A 27022-nucleotide genomic window follows, 5' to 3' on the forward strand; every position below is an offset into this window, starting at 1 on the left:
ATATGAGAGAGAGAAACAGGAAGCAACAAAACCTTTTGTGGCACTGTCCAGGTAACTCTTGACAAGAGAGACAAGCTCCTGGTTCTTGCTGAGCCGTGCATAGTGATAACTGTCATGGCCAGAACTATCCACAGCAGTGACATCAGCGCCATGTTTCAACAAAACGTCCACAGCATCCTTACAAGCATACTCGCAGCCCAGAATCAATGCTGTTCTGAGTGAACAAAGTAGTACACAAACACATCACTTCAATATGACTGACAGTGGCATCAAAATATTACATTTAAAAATGCACCTGTGAACTATTAGGACAAGAACAATTCTAATACATTTTTATATCCCTCTATTCACCTTATTTTTCAACATGAAAGTAACCCATTGTAAGTGAAATTGTGAGATTTCAGATTCATTAGTAACTAAAAGAATAATAGTGCAGTGTTTAACTGCTTGCGCTACAAACCATTGTGTTTATGATTATGATGATGAATTTAAATATTAAGCTAACAAATACCAATTTGCATTTTCAAGCAGCTAAAATAACTGGAAGCATCTGACACAGGAAGCCTTGCACATTCAAGTTAAAAAGGGCAGTGCCAGCTCTTACAATAAATTCTAAAGAGATTCAATAAAAGAAAATTCAACAGATTAATAAAAACAGGGCGGGCAAGAAAAACAAGAATTGAGCCAATGAAAATCAATTACTGAAAAATATGAATGTGATATTTACTTATTCTGTTTGTCTCTGAGTGTGATGTCACTTCCTCGTTCTAACAGCAGCTGACAGATGTGTGGATGACACATTTGAGTGGCAAGAACCAATGGGGTCCGACCATCCTATAAGCACACAAATGTAAAAGCGCACATTTGCATCAACTCAAACAGAAAAGACAATTAAAAAAAAAATCTAATCTGAGAGAAAATGTAAAGATAAAGTACATTTGAGGGGGAATGAAAATACAGAACATTTGTCCAGGTGAAAGGAATGAGACAACATTAAGTAGTTATCAGGATATTAAACATCCCACAAAACAACTCACAAAGTCGCTGGCATTAACTAATGCCCCGCTGTCACAGAGCAGCTTCACACTGGAGGCGCAGCCAGCCATAACTGAAAAGACAAACAATAATAATATTCCTTAACATTTCCCCTAAGCATGCGAATTAGATTCAGTAGACTCATCTGACATCACACTCAATAAATAAATAAATGCAAAACCTCCACTGGGCACTGAACAAGAGCAAGAGCTTTAAATCTTACATAAAAGCCATCTGAGGGAAGGAAAATAAGCCCATGAACTACATATCATTGATTACAACTGCTGCTGCCTCAAAGAATCACATTCAAGCATTCATCTTTCATCCCCATCCCCTTCCATCTCTGCTTCACCACTTGTTGTAGGAGGAAGTAAAAAGAAAGAATGAAAGAGCAAAGAAAATGGAGGGAGCAGGAAAGCCCTAAGCTAGGTGGAAGAGAGAGGACTGAAGGGTTCATTTCCAACAAAAACTGAAAATGTGCAAAGCTTTCTACTTACCAGCATCATGCAAGGCTGTTCTTCCCTGCAGGTCCACATTTCCCACTGGGCAATTGTGCTGAAACACAAAACACTCGTCACACTCACAGTCACGCCATTCAGAAACACTTCATGGCCATTAAGCTTTAAAAGGTCAGGGGATGAGTTTAAACTTTTAAAAACATCCATGAAGACTGACTGCTCTTTAACAGATGAACACAAAAACCAAGAACGGATCAGAGTGACGTGTGTGTGAGACTCTAGTTTGAATCTTTGAAATGACTCTGAACCTGAGAAGTGAAACCAGGTCAAGCAAAGGAGTGTTGCTAAGATACTGGCCTCAGTGGTCTTCAGTCCCACCACCCCCTGTGCCCTCATTTCTAAAATCTCTTTTACTCTCTCCATATTCCACTCTCTGTCCTACTTCCTCAAGCCCGATACTTTCTCAGCTTCTTTTTTGCTACCTCTTACAAAACAAATCCTCTGACTTCAGTCACTATAAAAACCTTTTATGCTCTAGCAACAGCCTCCAAAACCAGTAGCAAGGTCACATGGTCCTGCTGGCTAACTGTGTCCTGGGTAACTCTATCTGATGGGCTCTAAGAGCCAGTTTCAGATTGCACATGATGGCATAGAAATATTGACTGCAGGTTACAGTACGGGCAGCCTGTCAACACTGCACACACCCGTGAAAATACTCTCATCCATCGAGTCAATGTTGTTTGCATAAGCAGGAGAGAGTCATGACACTGGCAGAGCATTATGGTGGATTACGCTTTATACGAGCTGTCAGTGATTTCAAACGCAAGCATTAGACAAACGTTAAAACTCATTTATACATAATTAGTCATAATTTGCTCCCTGCGGAACAAAGTAATTAACACAAGTTACTGTGACAAAGACGCTGTGTCTTTGTCACAAGTGATAGGAATCATTTCCCATCTTAATTATCTCGAGCACAATCACTCACAACGACACCGAGACAGAGTTTTACCCTCTTGCAAAATGTGTTTGTGGATTAACTGATTGAAATTAAAGCAGCGCATCTGTAAACAAGCTCTGCTCGATTTGCCTTCAAACACCATCATTTTCTCATAATCAGGACGTCAGGTTCAGTATTATGCAATTGAGTTCAGGTCTTCGCTTTGTTAGTTACACTTTGTTTATGAGCCTGCAGGCTGGAGTGAGCTTACCAACAGCAATAAAGGTTTACAAAAAAATAAAAAAATAAAAATTTTGGGGCCCTTGCTTGAACACACAGATGACAATGAAGGAGAACTGGGTATCACCCTATGACGCAGAACTCAAATCAGAAAACATACTGTGCAATACTTAATTGAAACAGTATTTCTTAAAGAATAAAAATATGATTTCTTGAATCCTTATAAATAAATTGTTATTTAGTATTTTCTATTCAAGAATCCTGGAAAAAAAAAATGCATTACAGTTCCCGCAGAAAAATATTAAGCAGCACTACCTTCAGCTGTGGTAAGAAATGTTTCTTAAGCACCAAATCTTTGCCATCACTGTGAATAATTACATAAAAAAAATAATAATAATAATATTTTAAAAGTAGTACTATATTTTAGTGTACTTTTGATCAAATAAATACACTTGGTGAACATACAGTAAGAGACTTCAAAAACATTCAAAATCTTACTGACCCTAAATTGTACATCATGATTCAACACATTGTTATATAACAATATAACTGGTTTGATAATCATATCAAACAAGAGAAGAGAAGAGATCGAGAGAGAGATCAAATCAGAGATTCCGAGTGTCTCTCTTCAGTTGTTTGCTCTACTTTTTTCAGTACTGCATCTCATGATTGAGCTTTGTAAAATTTAGCTTTTACCGCACTGTAAAATGCTGTCTAGAAAGTGCTTAACTTCAGGGAATGATTCAAGTCATAATTCATATAAATATAATTATAAAAATTGTGAAGTATTGACAATACAATAAGAATACCTGGACAAACTGATACAAGATTGTATTGGCATAACCCTACAATGGAGGCGGTAAATATTCCTTTCTGAAGTTCATATCAACACAGACCTCAGAAAAAACCTCACATCTACACTTCACAAATATGATTCAATACTTTTCCTTTACATCAAAAAGAGGATACAACAGAGCAGAAATTGTCTAGCTTTAAAAGAAAAGAGCACAAAAATACACTGAAAAAAAAAAAAAGTTTCTATCCTTTCCTTACAACTGTTTGATTGTGAAAAGCGGCTTTACCTGGAGTAGTTTCTGCACACACAGTGACTGGGCATTTCTGGCTGCCAGGTGTAAGGCATTTTTTCCTACAGGAACAAAAACAAATCAAAAGGAGCCATTAGATAACAAAAGTGTTTTAGATTAACCAATCTTAACCAGTCTGCAGAGACCAATATATCAACAGTTTATTTACACATTTATTCCCATTTCACATAAAACAGTTCTTCTGTACATACCAGTTGATAGTGACACCTTTATGGCTTATGTCTACAAAGGTTTGCCAGAAAAACCTCTCTCTCTGGTAAAGAATGTGTGGCTATATCATTTACATTCACAGAGATATTTCCTCCTAGATTAGTTCACCCAAAAATAAAAATTCTGTCATCAATTGTTCACCCTTGCACCATTCCAAACTTCACAAATTAAGATATTTTTAATGAATCCTGAGACAATTCCATTATTCAATTTGGAGATTATTGGTTTGGAAATTGGAACAACATGATGGAGGGTAATTTATGAATTTTTGGGGTTGGGGGTGGAGGGCATACACTATTCCTTTAAGGAAACTGGACAGTCAGTTTTACTGTACACAAAATTACATTTAAGGGATATATTTTATCATTATGTGTGTTCCCTGGTATTAAGACTCACCCATCTAAAGCAAAATCCTCACCTGTGGCATCCGTGGCTGTGATATCCACACCATGATTAAGAATGAGATTCAGGCAGTCGAGATGTCCTCTGGTGGCAGCAAGATGGAACCTGAAGAGAAAGAGAGAGAGAGAGAGAAAGGAATACAAACAGGTGAAAGGGTTAAAGTTGTGGCAAGTGCATGCTGAAAATTGATACCTGCTCCTACCACCATCATCAGTATTCTAGAGGAGGAAAGGACTACCATTAAGAGAAACTCAACTCTTTCTCTCAGATGCATCCGCAAGCAAAACTCCTCACTTTACATTACATAAGCATACTTTTTATTCATACATCTCATATAAACACACTTCCATTATCAAAACGATGGCCAAGATAATGTCGATATTTAATGAATTCACATTCACTTCTTACTTTATATGCAAGATGCAGAATTGATAGAAATCAGCACTTTGAACTCATTTTTAAAGAGGTTAGAATGTCCTCTGAGACATGTTGTAAAACCAGATGTGCAGATTTTCACCTGTGATTGGGAAGTGTTATTTTAGACCGTGTTGATGGTGAGAAGCCTAACATGTAGACAGGCCTTTGACCTGAAGCTTGACGTGTGAAACTGTTGATAACTCCACTCACTGTCCCAAACAACCACCCATGGAGTGATGGTTGGGTGGCAATTTATTATTGTTAGAATCAGGACAGAGAATATATCTTATGTGTTATCAATACTGTTTCAGCAACATGGCGATTCATCACAATCTCTAGTGTATCACTTTCTGAAACTTTATTTATATGAAAATTCATACAACATTAGTTACATTATAGTCATTTTAGCCATCAAAACAACATTGTTCCATTACTATAAACTACCAATGATGGTCAAATTTAATCTAAATTTAAATTAAAACAATTTCCAGGGAAGCAAAATGGGAGCCACATCTCATTGCTTTTGCAGATTCCTCCAAATATGATTTCATAACTAAAAATGACTCAATGCAATAACATTTTATTAGGTATATGGAAAGAAGGTGACTTATAATGGTAAGTATCCCTCATTATATGAGACTGAAGAGCTCAGATGGTCATGAAGACCCAGACATGTCATTCTAGCTTGGCTCCAACTCCTTGGCTGACTCACATATCTGTGGCTTCAAGATGCATTATGTATTTTTAGAGGTGCTATAGAGGTGGGACGGGGGGCCAGTTTGATTTCAAAACAAGACTTATGCATGCTGTACTAGTCTGTCACACTCACCAGAGTCTCTGCAGTTCAGCAAAAGCCATTTCAATGTATCTGAATATCTGCTAAGTGTGGAATGCATTAGGAATTTCAATACTTTACTCAACGCAAGACTCATTCTTACTTAAAAGCCTCTTATAGTAGCAAAATATTAAGTAACTTAGAAATATCTTTAGAAGTTCAAAAGCATCTTTTTGTCTTTGTGTATTCAGGGTCTAAAACTAACTTTCAGTCAAATATGTCAATGGTGAACTAACGAAGAAATTTTACTAATGATAAATATTTCTTACAAGTCAAGCAAATTTAAAATGATAATAATAATAATACAATAATACCAAATAATTCTATAAAGTCTGAGTTTTGAGACTGTAGTATGGTACTCCTAAATTAAAGAAGAACTGGTTTGTGTTAGAACTGCCAAGTGTTAATTGCAAACCGTGTACAAATCTATTTTCAAAACTGGGTGTGTTACAGAAACAAAAGGTTACTGCCACAGCAGGAAGGCTTAGTCTATGTTTCCTGTGAGCTAACCAGCTATTAGCAAGCTCAATTGAGTAGGTGTATTTCATTCCATACTGTTATTGAAAGAATTAGCTCATTTCCATCTGCCCACAAGGCAAAAATGCTGTGCTAATGCAGGTTAGCAATTTACCCACCAGAAATACTGGATTACACCCTACAAGCCCTGTGGTCTGCCCTCCCTGTGAGCTATTCTGAACAGTGCGGGAAATAACAGGCTGGAGATGCAGTCTGCATGTGGGGTCCTGCTATATATGAACTGAGGATTTCCTCAAATCTCAAGTCAACATTTGACCTGTGTATTCCACTCGACTATGCAAAAAAAGGCTTCATATCCCCATGTTCAGGTCATCTGGCAGCCATTATGGTGCACTGATGTCCACAAGCACATTTCATATAACAGGCTGGTGTTTATTAATTGAGCTCTGTTACACTATAACGCCGACCCGGCGACTGTGACGGCGACCGATGCTCTTGATTTAGTCCTGAGAAATTCTAGCACCTTATTACAAGTCAAGCTCTTCTCCTACCAAGAGGCCAAGAGGAATCTCACACTATGACAAAATACCCAAAGGGGAACCGTATGGCTTTAAATGAGGGAATGAAACAAAGCTGTGGTTAAATCAAGCTGAAATGTGTCTATGCCCTACAAAGACCCTTGTTGAGGCAGTAAAACATCAGGGACTGACGGGAGGCCAACTAGGCTTTCAAAAACGGAAAAAGACACAGTTGATCCACCAGTGTTAAAGTCTACTGTGTGGCAGTGTAATAATGTGGAACATCAATCAGTGATATCGAATAATGGGGTTCAATAATTCATCTCAGACCTCAAAAATACTTTTCCTGCATTTATCTCAAAATAAAAAGGCATAATCTAAAGCTCTCTGGACTTGGAGCTTTCAGAAGAAGATTAAGTAAGCAGTTAACATGATGGTTAAGGAAGGCAGGGTCTAGCTCCTAAATTTAGTCAGTGTACATAAGCATAGATTTACTCACTGAAGACCCACTTCCGGCCTAGAAGGCCTCGGCTGTTCTGGTCTGTGCCGAGTCAAGCATCTCTAACCACAACATGTTTTCCAATCTTAACTCAAACTCTTGGTCAGACACAAAATGCTTCAGTGCAGATTGGACCAAAACATAAACCTATTAGTGAAACTTTAAAGATCAACAGCATAAATAAATGCACAGATAAATAAATAGGACTCCTAATTAAAGAAAAGGGCTAATGAAGTGACAATCAGTCTGATGCTTGATAAAGCTGTGCACTTTATTGAAAGCAGTGTACTATATTGAAAGCATACGTTTAATATCATGATACAGCAGAAATCCCAAGACATTCAAGACAAAAAAAAACATTTTTTTCCTATAATGAAAAATCGTGACCACTATTGTGCCAGTACGATTAGAGAAATGTTTATTACAAGAAACATGCAGATTTAAAGAGTGTTAAGTATTTGTGAAACTTTGTGAGATAAAGCATTATGAGGAATCTCACAGTTTGTACAAAATTACATATTTTGAAAACAGACTACCTGGTATTCTGCCTAGTCGATTAATTGGTGTTAATGATGCCCTGTATAATTAGGCTGGTTTCGGGTTAATCCCATCAAGAGCGGCCACGTTTCTTAAGGACCCGTTCCTAAGTTAAATGTTAGACCACACGCAAAGAAGAGATGAGAATGCAGGGTTCTGGAAACAAGTTTTGAAATGTAGGACTGATTAACTTCACACGCTTTCTTAAACACATAAACAAAAGATATCTAGATAAACTAGTTGAACTTACTAATAGCTAATCAGTTGTCGGATGACTAGTCAACCATGGTGACCCATCCCTAGTGAGAGGGATACTTACGCAGAGCGCCCCTCTACGTCAAGTTTGGTGGGGATGATGCCTTTCTTGCCAAGCACTGCTGCAACCTTGTCAACCTCCCTCCTCTCCACTGCCTTCATCAGCCTGTCGTCATACTTATTCCAGTCCGTATTCTAAAAGACAGAGAGAGAGATCAGAACACTCATAACATCAGCATGTACACAAAGACAGCAGTGTCATGTTCAATGAAGCTGCTGAGGTGACACCTATTGTTCAATAGGGTGGTGATCACAAGTGCAATTACTGTAGCTGAATGAAGGAATGTTAACTCCAGTACACCACATATTAAAATATTCAAAAGCACAATAGGAAATGAAAGTCTTGGAGTCTTCACAAAATAAAAAAAGATGAGAGCTTTTCTTACATTAATTGGGGGGGTCACGTCACAGGACTAAATGGGTTTTCTATGTATCTGATGGAAATGTTTATATGATGTTGAATATCAATAAAAATGTAATTAAAATAAAATAATAAATTAATAAAGGCTTGTAGTCACCCAGGACACTAAATAACTTATGAACCAAAGTAACGCCTGAGGAAATAGATACTTTAGTATTAATACACAATCAAATCAAAAAATACAAGCTTTTTGATCAACAAAAGATGTTTTAAGCCTGGCATGATCATATAAGTTCACACAAGCTTTTCAAAAGACATCTAAGCTCCTAAGGTCTCAGGAATTCTGCTGCATTCCTAAATTCCTTGAATTTATGGAGAAAGATCTATGTTATTCTCCCCCACCGGATCAGTGCCAAACACACACATACACTCAAATTCAATATCATCCACTATCCCTCTAGCCTTTGCATATATAAGGGAAGAAAAACTCAGAGCACAGCAAAGTTTAAGGGAAAAGTACTACTGGAGAATCTCTTGATACCTACAAAGTACACGGAAGTGCATTTGAGCCATCGACTCATCTTGGTGGTCCTTTTGCTGTGGTCTAGAGAAGTACAAAAATATGAAAAGGTTCTGTCCAACCAAATGAACACTCAGCCAGCGAGTGTTTGTGTTTTTGTGTTCTTCAGATCAATCCCCCCCTCCAGCAGGCAGCCTGCGCCTCGCAGTGGGACCAGAAACCTCGGCAGAATCTGCAAACTTCTCTCCAGCCCAGAGCCTCTCCACAAGACTTCATTACTGCACGAGAAACGGCAAAAACACAAAGAGGATGAGCCGCTGTAGCACAGGTACCAGCCCCGCGACAGCAGCTCCTCCTCCGGGGCTGAGTCTTTGTCTCTTCTCCTCTCTGTCAGACCGCCCTTCTATCCAATACAGCCTCTACAGTATCTTGCTTTCAGTCCTCTTCTCCTCTGTTTCTGTCTGTATCTGCTTTGCTCCTCTATGCCAAATGACAAAGTTGTTCAACCTCTGGTGGTAAATATGCGAGCTCTTCCAGGTCTAAAATATCTCTGTAAACAGCACACAGACAAGCTCAGAGTGGTTACCTCTTTATTTTTGAACCTCAGACCTTCCTCCAATGACTGACTGATTGGGGTAGAACTGCTAATAATAAACCATCCTAGCATATCTAGTCCATGAGTAACTGTTACGGTGACACCCGTGAGCAACAAGGCCAGCCAAATGAAAAAAACCTCAGTGCTGCAGGCACATACTGTATCCCCCTCTGCAGCCACAGCCTCACATAAAGCTACAACCATTAATCTCTAGGAGATTAAAGTCTCTGGTCCAGACCAGGTCATCATATGGTGGTCTGAGGAGATGCTTCCAGCCTCACGCACACTGGGGGGTCTGAGCTGACGAATGGAGCATACGGTAGCAGGATTAGGTGTCGGCTTTTTACATTTAACTGTCCGGCATATGGAGCCTGAAACCCTGTTTACAATTGCCCCATGCCATCTCTGTATCTGCAAGACAGACACTACACAAAATATCTATTTCCAAAAGCAAGACGTCAGCTTTTAATTTGGTAGGTGAGAGACTTGTAAGTGGATCAAAAGGCTGCAGGGACGCATTAGATTTTCACACCAGTGCCAGTGGGGGAGTTCAGTTACCCCTTAATACGCCCCTCTAGCCCCACCGATACAGCAGAATACATGTGAGAATACCCACACATATAGCATGTCATATGTGGGGCGCTGGGCAGGGTATCGACTCTCAAAACCTGCTTGGTCCCATAGAAACAATGAAACCGAAATGGATGCATATAGGGTCTAGTACCTTAAATAAGCACAACAGTGAGTGTGTGAATGTGTGGACTATTTCAGTTTTGTTTTGTCTTTTGCACAGGACACTGGGTGAATAGGCTAAATACCTCACAACTGTAATTCAGTGCCAAATTAAAGAGCGAGACCAAAGAAAATATACACTGTGTCTGTTTGTTTGGGCACACGTGATTGATATTGTATTGATTAAGATTTATGGTTCAAGCCTTGAAATTAGTTATGTAGACAAAGAGATTCCTTTGCAAAACTGAGGAGTGATGATTTATGACGTACTGACACAAATTTCAAATGGTTTTCAACAGTCGCTCTGCTGTTGCGGCGTGACACAACTGTTGCAGACAACTGTTGCATCCAGCGTAGAAGGGGTGTATTTATGTGTGTCTGTCTGTTTGCATTTTTATTATGTCGAGAACCGTTCATCCAATCAACTGCACGCATGGCGGGTGTGTTGCTGCGGACCCAAGGGAGTGCAGTGTTGGATTTTGGTGCAATATGGACATGCGACACATTCAGAATGAATAAACTTTTAATAAACTACAGAACAGCACAAGCCAGAAGGGAACAGGGCTTATATGCTCAGAGAACAGACACTGCACTAGTGATACAAAACACACAGGTCTGTTAAGAGCAATACTTTTAATATAGACAAATTATTATTATGCTGGGCTACTGTATGTTTTTTTTTATGACTGCTGTATTCACAAGTATTTTCCAAGCAAATTAAGTGCACGTTTTTATCATGAGTAAAATTACTGATTAACATGGCAGATAAAAGCAGTTCGTTTTTTTTTTTTTTTACACCAACAATATACTATAAGCATACTACTTACAGAACTCAGGTGATTTTTCAAACTTGATGTTCTGTAGTGGTAGGCCAGTTTCAAATCACATATTTGGCACACTGCCTTTGTCTGGTCCTCACTCAATTTAAAGTGCTCCCACACAGCTGAGGTCTTGGCATGTTTGTCTTCTCTTCCAGATGAACTGAATCATGACGTTCACTCATGGGTGATTCATATTCAAGGGCGAATGAAAACCATTTCGAGGAGGATGCCAGGTGTTCTCAAAAAAAAAAAAAAAAAAAAAAAAAGAAAAAAAAAAAAGAATATTTGAATCTCAAAATTGAAAATCGAATGCCAACCCACCAAGAATATTATGATTATATATCATTATAATCTATGCAAAGAGTGGCAACTTTAAAGCTATACTTTATAGCTTTATAAGAGTTCAGTATAGTTTAACAGTCACTTCATAATCTTCATACTTCCATTTGTGTCATTTCATAGTTTCAATATACTTACTATTATTGTAAAATTTGACTGGTGTGTTTACACTACTATACATACACACACACGTACACAAACACAAGATGGTTGTATGTGGACTACCCTTTCAAATGAATGGGTTTGACTATCCCAGCAATTCAAGAGAATTATGTAGCACTACAGAAACAAGGTAGCAAGCATCAGACCAATAGCAGCGATGAGTAATTGAAACCATTTTAAGATGATTTTAATCAAAATGTCACAAAAATCATAAATACAACCACTAGTAATATGATTTAAATGGTTATCACTTTTGACCAATAGGTGGCGCTGCTATTAAATTGATGTGGTGTGTTCTGTGTGAGGTGACAATGGCACAGACTAAGTTTGGTGTCAATATGTCAGTTTTGCAGAGATACAGCCTCAGAATCATTTTGACATCATGCCTCAAATGAAAAATTTGCTGCAGCACTATACAAAAACGGTTTTGTCTATCAACATGAAATCCATAACTTTTTGTCAGCACATTCTGAAGATGATCTGACTTGAATTTGGTGAATTTGGAGTTCGAAAAAGTAGTTTTTATACAGAAAAGCAAAATGGCAGACAGGGAGTTCGGCCAACTATTGCAAAATTGTCATCCATGTTCTCAGCAAGATCCAAGGAATATTTTGAGACCAGATATATTACAATAGGCTAATTTATTCAAGAGTTATTAGCATTTTTTTTTGTTTAATTTTTAATTGTTATTGGCTTATTTTGTATGTTTTTTCAATTTTGACCAATAGGTTTACAAATTTATGTGGTTTGTTTGGTGTGTGTTGGATGTGGATGGTACATAGTTTGTTTTGTGTATGTATGTGATTTGTTTGAATGGATACTGTGTCAGAGTTTGTTATGGTTCATTCAAGTTAGTTGATGTGTTAAACGATAACACAAAATCCATAACTTTTTGGCAGTATGGTCTGATGATGATCCAAGCCAATTTTGGTGAAAATCAGACAAACTGTCTAGGATGAGTTTGGAAAAGTAGGTTTTTCGAACTATTAAAATTATTTTTATAATTTTGACCTGTAGAATTTTACATTGTTGTTGTTGTTTTTTAGACTTGGCATGAGCCAAGGAATCAGAGGAAAAATTATTTTTCTAAACTTTACGGTTCAAAAGTTATTAGCATATGCATATATGCAACTTAGAGATGTTGGTGGCACTAAAGGATTTGAGTTAGAGACCCCAAACTTCCTATGGTTAATTTCAAAACTGTCCTCCATCTGTGTGCCAAATTTCATAACTTCCTGCAAACGGGTCTATGGACTGCCATAGACTCCCAGAACGGAAGGAGGAGGAAGAATAATTAGAAGAACACCAACGGATACAATAGGTGCCATTGCAACTTCAGTGCTTGGCCCCTAATAATGCCTTCTGCTCTTGATCTCACATCAAATAATGACTCCTCAGATGAAAGTAGTTCACCCCAATTCTGTCATCATTTACTGTCATATCATTCTAAACCTCTACGACTTTTTCCTCTGTGGAACACAAAAGATGGTATTTTGATAAATGGTAAAATATTTCTTGAATTTCATTATATAAACAAGAGACCTCTTTCCCTAAATATTTTATAAAAGACATGAGAGTGAGTAAATGACAGAATTTGTATTATTGGAATAATACATCAAGCACTTAGTATTGCAGTGCATTAGTATTCATTACATCTGCAAAGATTAGTGCACTTATTTTCTTTTCCAGAAAAAAAATAAAATCATGATCAATGCATTTTTTAAATTAAATTAAAACTCATTAAAAGCGTCAATCTCTAGGCACAGTAGGTGTGTGTGTGTGTGTGTGTGTCATGCATGAACAAATTTCATTTACATATAAGGGACAGGTGTTTATAAAAGTTGAGTAGTTGGGAGTGTTGATTTCTAGTGCAGATTTAATGTGCCCATGAAATCTACACACAAAAAAACAAAAAACACACTCTATGGCATGTTTTTAACACAGATAGGTTAATAGGACCAACAAGGTATGAAGTGATAAGCACTCTGGTTGGACAATCTATCTAGGTTGAATCTTGGCTGACGGGCAGTCTGGGTGACTCTATGTGTTATAATTCATGTCAACAACCTTGTAAAAATGAAACCCTATCCCCAATCCCAAATCACACACACATACACGCCCACAAGTCTTGCCTGGCAACAGCAAACGTACATGGCCATTAATCAAGACACAGAAGAAAGCTATAGATACTTATGTCCAGATATACAAAGATAACACACAGAGAGTATAAGAGCAAAACCAGGTAGTTATTATGGGTGCGACAAAGAAAAAAAAAAAAACAATAAAAGTGTAACCGTGTCAGTGCTTTAACTACTAACGTGCAAAAGCCCAAGGACCTATGTTGACAGCTACAAATTATTAATGGCATAGGCTGAAGTCTGCACAACAGCTCACTCAACAGATTCATCTTCGCTGCTCCCTGTAAGGACACCTACAGCTAAAAATCAGGCCATCACATACATCTGTTTTGGTCATATTTCCACTTTTCTCACACAGAAAATCTCTCGTCCCATCAGGCCAGTGACATGCCATCCACACATCAACAGGTCTGATTTAGTGCTGCACTAACCACAAATGAATGAGCTGTTCTTGAATCAGCCACCTCAGAGTGGAGCAGAGAGCAGTCGTGCTGGATTTAGTCAGTTCTGGAGGCAGACGTAACCCTCTCAAGCGACTATAGAGGGTGAGATTGCTGAAGGTGGGAAGAGAGGGAAAGAACAGGATTCTTTGAGTTCAGCCTACCCCACCACTAATTCCACATCAAAAACATCTCACAGCCGGATATCACAAGCCTGGAGAGGAGAATACTGGTGTTATATCCCCTTTTTGTAAAAAACAATATAAGTAGTATGCAAAAAGAAAATCATCTGGTCACATTTTTAATGTGATCCAAATTCTTAGTACTGAGCATGGAAAACTGGTTTTAAATAAAGCTGAAATAAAATATAAACATTAAGTGATAAAAAAAAAAAAAAAAAAAACGAAACCTATATTTTATATATAGTGTGTGTGTGTGTGTGTGTGTGTGTGTGTGTGTGTGTGTGTGTGTGTGTGTATCAGTGGCGTGCGGTGGGGTTTTAAAATGAGGCGGGAATTTTATATACAAATATATATTTATATATAAATATTACATAAAAAGAGAACAACTATTATTCTATTTTGTATTTTATTAATATTATTATTTTTTATTTAATATTATACTAATTATACATTTCATAGTGTTTTTATGCATTTTTATATTTATTCCAAAATAATAACTAAAGGCAGTAACGATTTGAACAATATTCTGGAAACAGTTTACAATAATGTTTCATTAGTTAACTTTAGTTAACTACATTAGTTAACATGAACTAAGAATAAACAATAGCCTACTTGTACAGCATTTATTAAGTTTAGTTAATATTAATTTCAACACTATTAAAATCAAAAGTTGTGTTGGTTAACATTAGTTTATGCACCGTGAACTAACATGAACTAACAATGAACAACTGTATTTGTATGAACTAATGTAAACAAAGATTAATAAATACTGTAATAAATGTTCATGTTAGTTAACTCATTAAATAACACCTTATTGTAAAATGTTACCAATGTTTTTGTTATCTGTGAACTGATGTTCTGCTGTTCTTTTTAATAGTCAACTTATTTCGGGTCATCGTCATAAATGCTCTGTAAACACTGCCACAGACACAAAGATATATCTTTCATTTCATCACGCTGAATGCTCACCAAAAACTGGTGCAGTCATCAAGTTTTCAGACCATTTCAAATTTTATTTTGACGTGACACAAAGTAGTGGTATCTACTTTAGTGTAGTGGTGTTTACTTACTTTATAATTAGTCAATAATGTCAATTTTCTTCATTCAGAACGAGAGCTTGCACGAAAACAATATTATATTTTTTCATTTTATTTATTTATTTATTTATTTATTATATATATATATATATATATATATATATATATATATATATATATATATATATATATATATTATTTATTTATTTTATATATATATATATATATATATATATATATATATATATATATATATATATATATATATATATATATATATATATATATATATATATATATATATATATATAAATGCTCCTGTAGCTCAAGTGGTAGAGCAGTGCGTTACGAAGCGCAAGGTTGGGGGTTCGATTCCCCGGGAACACATGATAGGTAAAAAAAAATTTGATAGCCTGAACATGAAATCACTTCGGATAAAAGCGTCTGCTAAATACATATATATATATATACATATACATATACATATATATATTCATTAGGGGTGTAAGAAAATGTCGATACACGTGAGTATCGCAATATCGCAATATTTTGTTTGGCGATACTGTATCGATTCTCAAAAACGGCATATTGATATTTAAAAAAAAAAAAATCATACAAGATTCATGCCAGTTGTTTCGTTTTGAGTTTATATCCCGAACGCTAGATCTTCTTCTCTGAACTTAAACAGTGACAGGAAATACTAGCATTAATCCACTAATGTTAGTGTTAATATAGTTCACTGCTAGTAATGGAGGAAGAAATAATTGTTCCAGAGTTTGATAAACAAATTTTTTTAAAAAAAAATTAAACTTTGTTTAAAAGTTTCTGCCAAAATCAGTTTTGTATCTGGTTGGTATTGAAAAGTTATATTTTTTATTTTACGCAAAATGTGCAATATTCGCTGAGTTATTAGGTCATGGTTTCTCCCTTTTTTTTCCAAACCGCGACAAACATCAATCTCCCTTCTCTGCAGAATGTGATATATCCTCTCAACCAATCACAGCGCACCATTCCACGTACTCTGGACAGTAATGGCAGCACTTTGAATACACCCGGCATCCTAGTTTTCCTCATCTACTTTGTACTTCGTGATCAACAAACAAGGGCTGCACAATAAATCACATGGGATTGTCATGCGCATCTCATCAGTAAAGCCAAATCTGTGATTAATAGTACCGGTAAATCTCCATCACGTGCTTTCAGATGGAGCAACGTTTAATACACAGAGCCGTAGATCACTGACAAGCTAAGCAATATCGCATTCATTAAATGAATTGCATTCGATTATGAATGTGATATTGCATAGCTTGACAGTGTTCGTGTTTTATTAATGCCATTTATGTTTTTGTTAATACAGCACATAGCACTAGACAACTATATGAATGTAACATGACAAAGATGAATGCACTTTTGGAAGTTGAATGTAAGGGAAATGTCATTTTGGAAATTCTGTGGTCTAAGTGATGCTGTTCCTGTTCTTATTTTCTTTTATTGTTGTAATTAATTTATAGCAAACAAGAATTCATTTTGGGAGCAATGACTGATTGAATGTATTTTTAGTCCAGTGCCTGTATATAAGATTAGTATTGACCAAGTTCAGAGGCTGTCATATGTGGATCAACTTACTATGTTGTGTATTTTCAACAGTTTCAGTATGAAAAATAACTTTCATATTGATTCAATGGATTTATTTCATTTTGAAAAAAAAAAAAATATATATATATATATATATATATATATATATATAATAAATTTTTGAAAATCAAAATCTGGATTTGAATTTTTAATGTTATTATAACCTAAAGATGCTATGTGAAAGTTTGAAACAGAAAATAGTGGTTTTCATCTTGCCACTTTCTTGGTAAAGAAAACACATTTTTACTCAAATTAAACAAAATGGATTTATAGTGTTTTGGAACCAAACTCTTCATATATATGAAGAGTTTGAATTCATTTTGTTCATAATTCATATTAGACAGACAGACAGACAGACAGTGTCTACAGATATGAACAAGTTAAATTTAAGACTTTAAGACCTTTTTAATACCACCTATAAAATTTAAGACGGATGGAAATCACACATTATTTTATGTACATATACTGTAATATTTAATTTTTTTAAACATAAAAAGATATACATTGCTGTCAGAAATGCTATTTATTCTCAATCGCGGTTTATCTTGAATGGAATAAAATCAGAAGAATCATTTTGATTTTTCACTGGTTATTTTTTGTTACTTAAGTATTAATCAGGCAATTTGTCTGGTCAGGCAAGTAAAATTCCCAAGCCATTTTTCAGTAAACGTGCATTTAAACTAGCTAGAAGGCTGGTCAGCTAACTGTAGCATGCAGTAACTACAGTGGGGGGGGGGGGGGGATCTGTCTGTCCAATGATTGTAAACGGTCACTGGGTCCATCAGAATGGAGATTTTTTGCAGTAATGGGACCAAAATATTGGTTTTTAAGACATTAAGACTTTTTAAGGCCTTTTTTAAGAAAAACTTATTTAAACATTTTAAAACTTTAAGATAGACAGACAGACAGACAGACAGACTGGCAACTAACCAAAATATAATAAGTTAAGGCAGAAGTACTAAAATTACTAGAACTAAAATAAAATAAAAAGCTAAAACAAAATTACAAAATCAAAAAGAAAATTACCAAAACTTTTCAAACTAAAATGAAAATAGAGCATATAAAAAAGCCAACTCAAAATATAAATCAACAGTACAATACTACATAAATATTACTAATATAACACTGCCCTGCATTCACTTCAGAATCTCATCTCTGTGTTAAAAATCACATTTTTCTCATTTACTTCACAGCAGCTCTCTCCTATGCACTCATACAGTATCTCATTAAACTGCCCTTATACTTTAACACATTCAGATTTTATGTAAATCACTTGTTTTGTGAACCGTTTTGTAAGTCTCTGGTGGTGTTTGAACTGTATTATGAGGGTTAAGGTTCTAACCTGTCATTACTACGCACACTGTAGTTAACTGGATACTTTTGAAGGTCTACTGCTATGCTAAAGTCCAGTGTCTGTTGTTGAGCACTGGGCTAAATTGATGCTTTAATTAGGGCCACTACCCTCCCAAAAGGCATCTTGATGATCTCAGCGAAGTGCGTCGGTATGCTAAAGAAAGGCAGAGAGGAACTACTGGAAGATGTTGTGTTTATATGTACACTATAGCTAAACTGAGATAGATATTGGCTGTTGGCAGTCTCGGCCCACTGACATGCCCATTATGAGTGACAAGATGTACTGCTGCCATGGCAACAGTGAAACCAAGTTAACAGACATAGTGCGTATCTGTTTCTCATACATTATCTATTATCATTATCTATTATTTTTGGTTGCAACTAAGGTAGTTGGCTCTGACCCCACTAGTTAACGTCTGTTATCTCCTAAGGTGTTATTACAGTAGGAGACAAATATTATATATAATTTGCGCTCACAAACGCTGCTCGGGCATTACTGGCAAGATTATGACATCCATAATTTTCTGAAGACAGTCGGTTTCATTCAGAAATACAGTGATATAAAACCACCCGCACCGAGTTTCGACATTGACACGTGCAGTGCTCATGTTTATTCAACGAAGTCAAAGCCTTTTGGAATATCTATTTGTGGTGGTCAATTTTGATATTGTGGCGGGCAACTAAACGGTACAGCTCCTACTAGTCGACACTGAAAACAATAGTCGATTACACAACAGAAAAAAAAAGAACCTGTGTAATGTCAAATTGGCTTACAATAACTCTACTGGAGTTATTGCAACTCTCTGAAGTGAAGTGAAGTGACATACAGCCAAGTATGGTGACCCATACTCAGAATTCGTGCTCTGCATTTAACCCATCCAAAGTGCACACACACACCATGAACACACACCTGGAGCAGTGGGCACCTATTTATGCTGCGGTGCCCAGGGAGCAGTTGGGGGTTCGGTGCCTTGCTCAAGGGCACCTCAGTCGTGGTATTGCCGGCCTGAGACTCGAACTCTCCAACCATCAGGCCACGACTTCCCTTTCTGGACTTGCACAAACTGCGTTGCAATGCAATCATTTTCCAAAATGTCCTTTATTTGAAAATATATAGTCTGTTTACACCCATTAACACAGGCCAGAGACGCTGAAGACGGACGCACAGAGAAAAATACTGAAGCAGGCAGATCACTCACTGTTCATGATGCACAAACTATTGGAAGAAAATCCTCAATATTGATTTGGGGGTTTATATGAATGTGTTTCTGAGGGTAGCTGACTGTCTTCTAAAAAATGTACGTAGTACTTTCTTTTCATCTCATCTCTGTATAGTTCATATTAAAGCAGTGTTTCGCAGCTTTGCTTACAGCGGTACCCAAGGAAACGCTGTATCTGGTGTTCCAGAGGCGCCTCCTGCTGTCAGAGAGTGAATATGCATCTCATTCAGCGCTTCTGCTGTTTGTTTCATTCAGGCATGTAGTATAGTATATGTATGTTTCTAATATTCTGTATGTTGCTCAAAAACAAAACATATTGTGTCCAGTGGAAAAAAATTAAATTTACCAGTCTGTCACAAGGTAAACTTGGTGACAGACAAGAGATAACCTGGAATTGATACACATGCACACATCATTATTTTATTATGCTGGCATTTATCATCTTTTAAATCATCATTAGGTTGTGTAACTGTTGTGCCTGTACCATATGAGTATGATACTATGTTGTTGTTGTTGTTTTTTTTGTTGGCCAACATTTTGTTCAATCAGTTGTTTTGGCTGTTGGCTTTCCAGTCTCATGCTGTACCATCAAACAGACCATGTGGATCAAACTGGTTTTTATAGCATTAGCATGCCCTTATTGGACTGAACCATTGGTAGTTTTGTCTGGGGAGAGGGGGAATAACAGCTAAACAATTCTTTTCTTTTCCTTTTTCATTTTTTATGGAGTGTTTATGTATCCATGGGTTTATGCAGATTGTTATTTCTGTGTATGTGTAATGTTTTATTCTTTTATTTTCTTCTGTGTATAATGTGTTGTATGTATGGACCCTGTTTGTTCATATGGTACAGTCTGAAGGGGGAGCTAGCCCTTATAAATAAGGAGCTATAGAGCTTATCAAGCCAGTCTCGTTTGTTGAAAACTAAAGGAGAGACACTGTTGCAAATTGGACCAATGTATTTATTTGGTGTAGCCTTCCTTTGCAGATTGTTGCAGTTTGTTTTGTACAGTTTTTGTTTGTAGTCCAGTATGTGTCCATGGAATTTGTCCCCACCTCGCGGTAATAAACCACCTTTTTGGGATTCACTGAACCTCTGACCAGCTTGATTGTAATTATTTCCTCTGACCACTGGACCACCTTTAACGCAGTCATTTAAAAAAAATAACACATTTCAGAGATGTAACAACAATACCATGAAACTGTGATATTTTTGCTTAAGGTTATCATACCATCAAAATCTCATACCAGACCATGCCTAATATATATATATATATATATATATATATATAAATATATATATATATATATATATATATATATATTTTATTTATTTTTTTTTTTTTTTTTTTAACAGGAGCAAAGGAAGCAAAGTTTCCTTACTTTAGCAAAGGAAAACCAGTCTCCTCTTGGCTTATATCAAAATCATCTGACTTCTTCACAAATCCTCATTTTGTACTTCTAATTCATGACCGTTGTTTTGTTTTGATCTCTCCCCTGCGCTTCTGTGTTCGACATTTCTGAGTGGCGCATGAGCAACACCAATCTCAAAGTCTTCCGCCCGGAGCTGCTTCTGTTTACAACAGTTAGTGCAAGCTAAATTGAATTGATTATTACATTTTAAATATGGTTATTTTTCTTACAATAACGCATCGATTCACTACAGGAGGACTTTGTTCTTTATTATGGATGGGTGCTTTTTATTTTAACTTCTTTTGGAATGATGCATGTCAACATCCACTGACTGCCATTAAACAGCTTGAAAGATCAAAGACAATTTTTAATATAACTCCGACTGGATTCGTCTGAAAGAAGAAAATCACATACAACCTAGGATGCCTTGAGGGTGAGTAGTTTATAGGCTAATTTTCAGTTTTGGGTAAACTAACAATTTAAATAAACACTTGAAAAAACTTGAAGCAGTGTTGATTAGTTGAGAATCACCTGAAGGCTACATGCCATTGTTTTAATTTAATTTAGATAATTGCAAAAAAAATATTAAACTTAAATCAAAGGAGTGAATTCAGTTACATATTACTGTGGTGTAGGGTTGGGAATCGTTAGAAATTTTCTGGTTCCAGTTCCGGTTCCATTAAAATCATTAAACTATTAAAAAAATAGTGGTAAGGAAAAATGCACAGTACTCAACTATTCAATGCTCAATACTGTTTATTACTTACTGTCAACTTAATTTAAAGGTTGGCAATGTCAATATTCAACATATATTACAGTATACGGATCTTCATAAGTAGGGTTGGGTATAGTTAGTTTTCCGGTTCCGATTCTGGTTCCATTTAAATTTACTATTATGTTTTTTTTTACTATTTTACCTTCATTGAATGTAGTGTTGCTGAAAGGTAGTAAGTAATGTTATAATGCTAGCCCATCAATCAGCATATGCTTCAAAGTTGATGTTTTTTACATTATCAATAACATTTTGCTCTTCAAGCAGGAATAAGCTGGTTGGCCAAATAGTCCCTTGAGGGCTAAGACACTTGTTCATTTCCCTAAATTAATGAAATATAAACTGTTATACTTATAACCATGTATAGAAACACTCCATAAAGCCCCTATTTTACAAATATTAATTTAACCAGAAGATGGTGTGACGCAATGAGTGGTTTCCATATTTTTCCACCTGTACACTAAATAATCTAACCCTCTTACTTGCATAACAATAGCAGTCCATTTATTTAGTTTTCCAAGTTGAAGACAGTTTGTATATTAATGACAATATGGGACAAATATGATGTAATTTAGTGGCGGCACGTGCTGCACGCTGCCAGTACATGTACAGTCAGACAAAACAACATGCACAGTTATCAAAGGCACGAATGTGTGTTCGGCAATTAAAGACGTGGCGCGACTGTGGAGTGCACATCACTTAAAACAATGTGCTCCATAATTAAAGAGGCAGGCTGGCGTTTCAGTTATTTGGTTTTTGACATACTTTACAGGAAACACCGGTGCAAAGCTGCTCACAGCGCTTGGTCACGTGTCGCACTAGAACTGTTTTCAGAACCGAAACTTAGAAATTGCTCATGGTTCTGGTTCTTTTAAAAAAACAGAACCATATCTGTATGAGAACTGGTTTTTGGTTCCCAACACTACTGTGGTGGTATCAAAAGTATGGAGTATTGTAAATTCTCACTGGTATTTTTATTTGTTAATACTATAATCCTGATATAAAAACACCCTACTAGAGAGGGTAACTAAAGAAAGGGGTGTTTTTTAGCATTGATTGCAATATCACAGTGCACAAAGCATTAAGTTGTCTCAAAAACTTTATCATTGTGTTCTTTCACTGTCTCTTTGTGGGAGAAACAAAACTGGGCCAGACTGAAACACAGACACACAGTTGGGTCTTGTCCAGCTGTTTGATCAAAATCTTCTGAACTGACCTTTGACCTAGTGGTCAGAACACTTCCCTGCTATTTTCCTCTACTTCCAACAGCTGGAGAAAGCACAAGATCAGATTTCTGCTGACCTGTCCAGTGTCATCCTCATGTTTCATCCTTCTTCAGACTCCCACTGCAGAATTCTTAGCAATATTTGTTGAAAGTTGAAAACAGTTGTAAACAAAGTTCACAAGAACAGCATTTATTTGAAATATTACTAATTTTATTTTATTATAATAAAATTAGTAAACGTCTTTACTGTCACTTTTGATTAATTTGTGTGTTTTGATAATTTGTGTCCTAAAAAAAAAAAATGCTAGTGTATGATACAAATGAAATTGGTCATCATTATGAGTGAAATGCACAAAACATTAAACCAGACTGAATGCAGTCAGAGCAGACGCCTTATTCATCATTCAGTCGGGAGGGACAGATAGAGACTGTGGGTGGCATAGCATATCTCAGTGGATTCTAGACAGGGGAGTCATGACTTCTGAGTTCATCCTCGGTTGGCCTCTCCACCAGAGCAGGGCCCTATCAGCACTCTGATGAATGAGGATGAATTCCAGACTAAATAACTCCCACTATAACTCACCCCTCTTTCAATTGTTTTTATCAAACTCAATTAAATAGGGTCCCTTCCCATGTCAAGGGGCCAAAATACACAGCCTCTGCAACTTGCGTTTATTTAAAAGTTCAACTTTTATGGAGCTTTGGAGTGAGCCTCTCTAAAATGTGCAAGCTGTCTAAACCATAAAAGAGAACAATTCAATTCTGAACTTTGATGCTCTGATATATAGATTTGTTTGTGTACTTGTTGATACTGAAAAAAAAAAAATCTGAAAATTCTGAAAACTTGGAATAGCTGGATAAAAAATTCTATCAAAACTCTTCAGTTTGATTAAATGTGTATAAAATGGGAGAAAGAGAGAAAAATTAAAGTGGAGTGAAATATCTCAGAAGCTAAAAAAGTGAAAAGGAAGTGGTCTCTTTAATAATAACAACAGTCATGGTGGGGAATGCTTTGGATTTTTGGCATTACATTATAGTGACCTCGCCTGCTCCCATTTCTGTGGATTTTGGTCTGTGGTGGAAAATAGTGGAGCGTTGACAGCACTTTCTCACACATTTAAATTCTTTCCCTTACAATAACACTGGAGCCCCCAATGGACTGACTTAACCACTGAGACAGACGACTGTTCCTGCAATCCTTTCATGCGCTTACTTAACTTTGATACTTACAACTTGCTTAGACAACTAATGATTAAAGAATCAAAACAAAATTTCACTGTAAATTTTAATTACAGTCTTAAAAATAAAGGTGCTTAAAAGGTTCTTCACAGCGATGCCACAGAAGAACCATTTTTGGTTCCACAAAGAACCGTTTAGTCAAAGGTTCTTTAAAGAACCATCTCTTTCTTACCTTTTTATTACCTGAAGAACCTTCTTTCACCACAAAGAACCTTTTGTGAAACAGGAAGTTTCTTTAGATGTTAAAGCTTCTTTATGGAACCATTAAGACAAAAAGGTTCTTCTATCGTAAAGCACCTTTATTTTTAAGAGTGTAGTTAATTACCCTTAAAAAAAATATATATATATTGCCTTAAAAATCAAGTAAAAAAAACATTTTAGTTTCAACAGCTATGGTATTTCTGATTATCTAATTCAGTTCCAGTCAAATATATTAGATGTGTATTTCAAATAACTCATTTACGTTGAGCTAACTAATGTAACATTTACTGCAACTTGGAATTTCTCAGTTGTATTCAATTGAACAGCGATCCAATAAAACCACGCAAACCGACTGTCTAAAAACAGACCAAGTAAGTGTTACTCCAGTAAATTAAGTGCTTTAATTTTCCAGTTAGCATTAGCACACATGCGCGTGCTAACATAACCAACAGAGAGACTATCATCTCATGGTTCATGTCTATAATGTACTGTAACTCTAGCTATTGTCAATCCCATTATGATTTCTTCAAAATGTCCCACCCAATCTTACATCAACACATCAAGGGCTCTTAAAAAGAACTGATTGCAAAACTTGCTCACAGCATTCCAGAAATTCAGTGGTCCACATATTTCATTAAAACAATATTTGCCTGACCTCAGTTAACTAATCTATGTCTCAATAATATCCCACTAGAAAAACAAGAGAAGAAAACATTCATCTGGCCAAATATTGCATTTGCCTGAGGGAAACACCTGAAACAACAAACCAAAACACTTTTAAAGTACACAAATACTCTAATGTGAACAGCAAGAGTTGATCGGTGTAGCTGAAGAACAGAAGCACAGATATCAAAGTTGAGTGTCTGTCTGCATGTTTCTTTAAGAGTGTGAACGTTGGTGTGAAAAAGATGTAGAAAGGACATCACACTGCTGTGACTGTGCCAGCAAAAGCCTAGCAACTATCCCACTCAGCAACCAATGCTGAGAACGCCAGGTTAAGACTTGTCTCACTACCTCCTTTAGAAACTCCTTCTCACTCCCCCTCCTCCTCTTACACACCACACACACACGTAATGCCTACTAAATTCTTTCCAACTTAGAAGATAAAAAGCATTGTTTGTATTAGTAGCTCTATCTGGGATGGTAGAACTCCTAAAGGCACTGCCAGGCATTTCCACAAAAAAAATAAAAAAATAAAAAAAATAATACACCAGTGGCACTTAGTCTAAGTTACATATTACAATAAAGAGATTATTCAGACAAAAATTTAAATGCTGCCTGTTATCATTTACTCACCCTCATGTCATTCCAAACCTGTATGACTTTTTTCTTTTGTGGAGCATAAAAAATATTTTGAAAAAAAAGTTTGTCAATAGGGTCTAAAACATACGGCCCACAGGGGTGTCCAATCCAGCCCGCAGGATGATTTAAACAATAATATAAAAAATAAATAAATAAAACATCATTTTGAAAATTAATTCGCTACAATATTTTATTTTTAATTTAAAGCAGAACAAAATTCTAATTAATTTACGTTTGTGTTACGCCTGGGGAGCCCGTGTTTAAAACAAGTGTTTTTCAGTCAAATTCAGTCTAACTGCTTTGCTAATTTCACTTGGATGAAATGAAACATTCAGCACACTTGTTCTTAAAATCCCAAATGCTTAAAAATTAATAAATCAGCCTATGTAACCTATATATTACTTAATAATTGACTGAAGTAATACAGTTCTTTATTTGCACAAAATAAACTAATATTTTCTGTGAAATTGAGTAATTGCGTAAATTCTGTAAAATAGTAATACCATTATAATATTCCCTGCTGAATAAACAAACAAACAAAAAACAATAGAACCTCTCCCAAAACACAACAGAAAATGTAATGGATTTATACTGGGAATTATATTGGCTTTAACTTAAACTATAATGGTGTCTACTGGTATTTAATGGATTCTATTGGTGGGATGTAATCTGGCAGATGGGAAACAACCACTGATCTATATATGACTGGATCGCTCATCGCGTTCTAAACTGGCAACAGGCAGAGAAGCCACCGGAAGTGTTCGATCCGCCATCTTACTAATCCCTACCGGCAGAGAGCACCATTGAGTCACAGCTAAAACGCTGTCCTAAAATCACCCGATTTGAAGCAGATCAGTCAAACGGGACTAGTTTTTATGTTATGTGTATGTAAATTAATGTTTACTTTAGGTGGGTGTGTCTGCTGCGCACTGACGACACAGATAACGATCAAACACAAAATATAGCCTATTTCTTTAAGAACATAATTATTCAGGAATTATTAAACATGATATTAGTATCAGAAATAGATTTGAATATGTTACAGTGAATAATACAAAAGCATCTGTTAATATTGCTATATACTGAACTGAAAAGCTTAACTTACTATCTTGGAAATAAAGCCTTTAAAGGTCTTTAAATCCATACTGTGTATAGTAAGTTATTTCTCTGAATAAATTATGATGTGTATGTTTTTAATGTCATGATTGAGCAACATCTATTTCAGACTATCCAAGATCGCGCAAATATGTTTACTAGCAGTAACGTTACTGTTTACATGTAAAATACTGTATGCTAAATTAATAATTATTTTAACAACCGTTTGAATCATTACTTGCTTCAAAATGA

The 27022-nt window shown here is 36.1% G+C and overlaps 1 protein-coding gene across 5 annotated transcripts in view; it reads right to left on the bottom strand.

The window, feature by feature from the left end:
* LOC109078827 (uveal autoantigen with coiled-coil domains and ankyrin repeats protein-like) overlaps positions 1–27022 on the bottom strand; it is a 53828-nt gene that overhangs the window by 11716 nt on the left and 15090 nt on the right. For 4 of the 5 annotated variants that reach the window (XR_006160443.1, XM_042760185.1, XM_042760184.1 and 1 more), the window contains 7 exons: positions 7994–8124; positions 4408–4496; positions 3756–3820; positions 1533–1590; positions 1038–1108; positions 728–834; positions 33–214 (listed from right to left, as the gene is read on the bottom strand). Coding sequence is in view for 4 of the 5 variants with exons in the window: in XM_042760185.1 (XP_042616119.1) it covers positions 33–214; positions 728–834; positions 1038–1108; positions 1533–1590; positions 3756–3820; positions 4408–4496; positions 7994–8124 (703 nt within the window). In the remaining variant the exon portion in view is untranslated. Of the gene's footprint in view, positions 1–32; positions 215–727; positions 835–1037; positions 1109–1532; positions 1591–3755; positions 3821–4407; positions 4497–7993; positions 8125–8895; positions 9149–27022 lie in introns of all 5 variants that reach the window. The other variant, XM_042760187.1, reaches the window with a different exon arrangement.

The sequence above is a fragment of the Cyprinus carpio genome, chromosome A7, assembly GCF_018340385.1.
Source record: "Cyprinus carpio isolate SPL01 chromosome A7, ASM1834038v1, whole genome shotgun sequence".
NCBI lineage: Eukaryota > Metazoa > Chordata > Actinopteri > Cypriniformes > Cyprinidae > Cyprinus > Cyprinus carpio.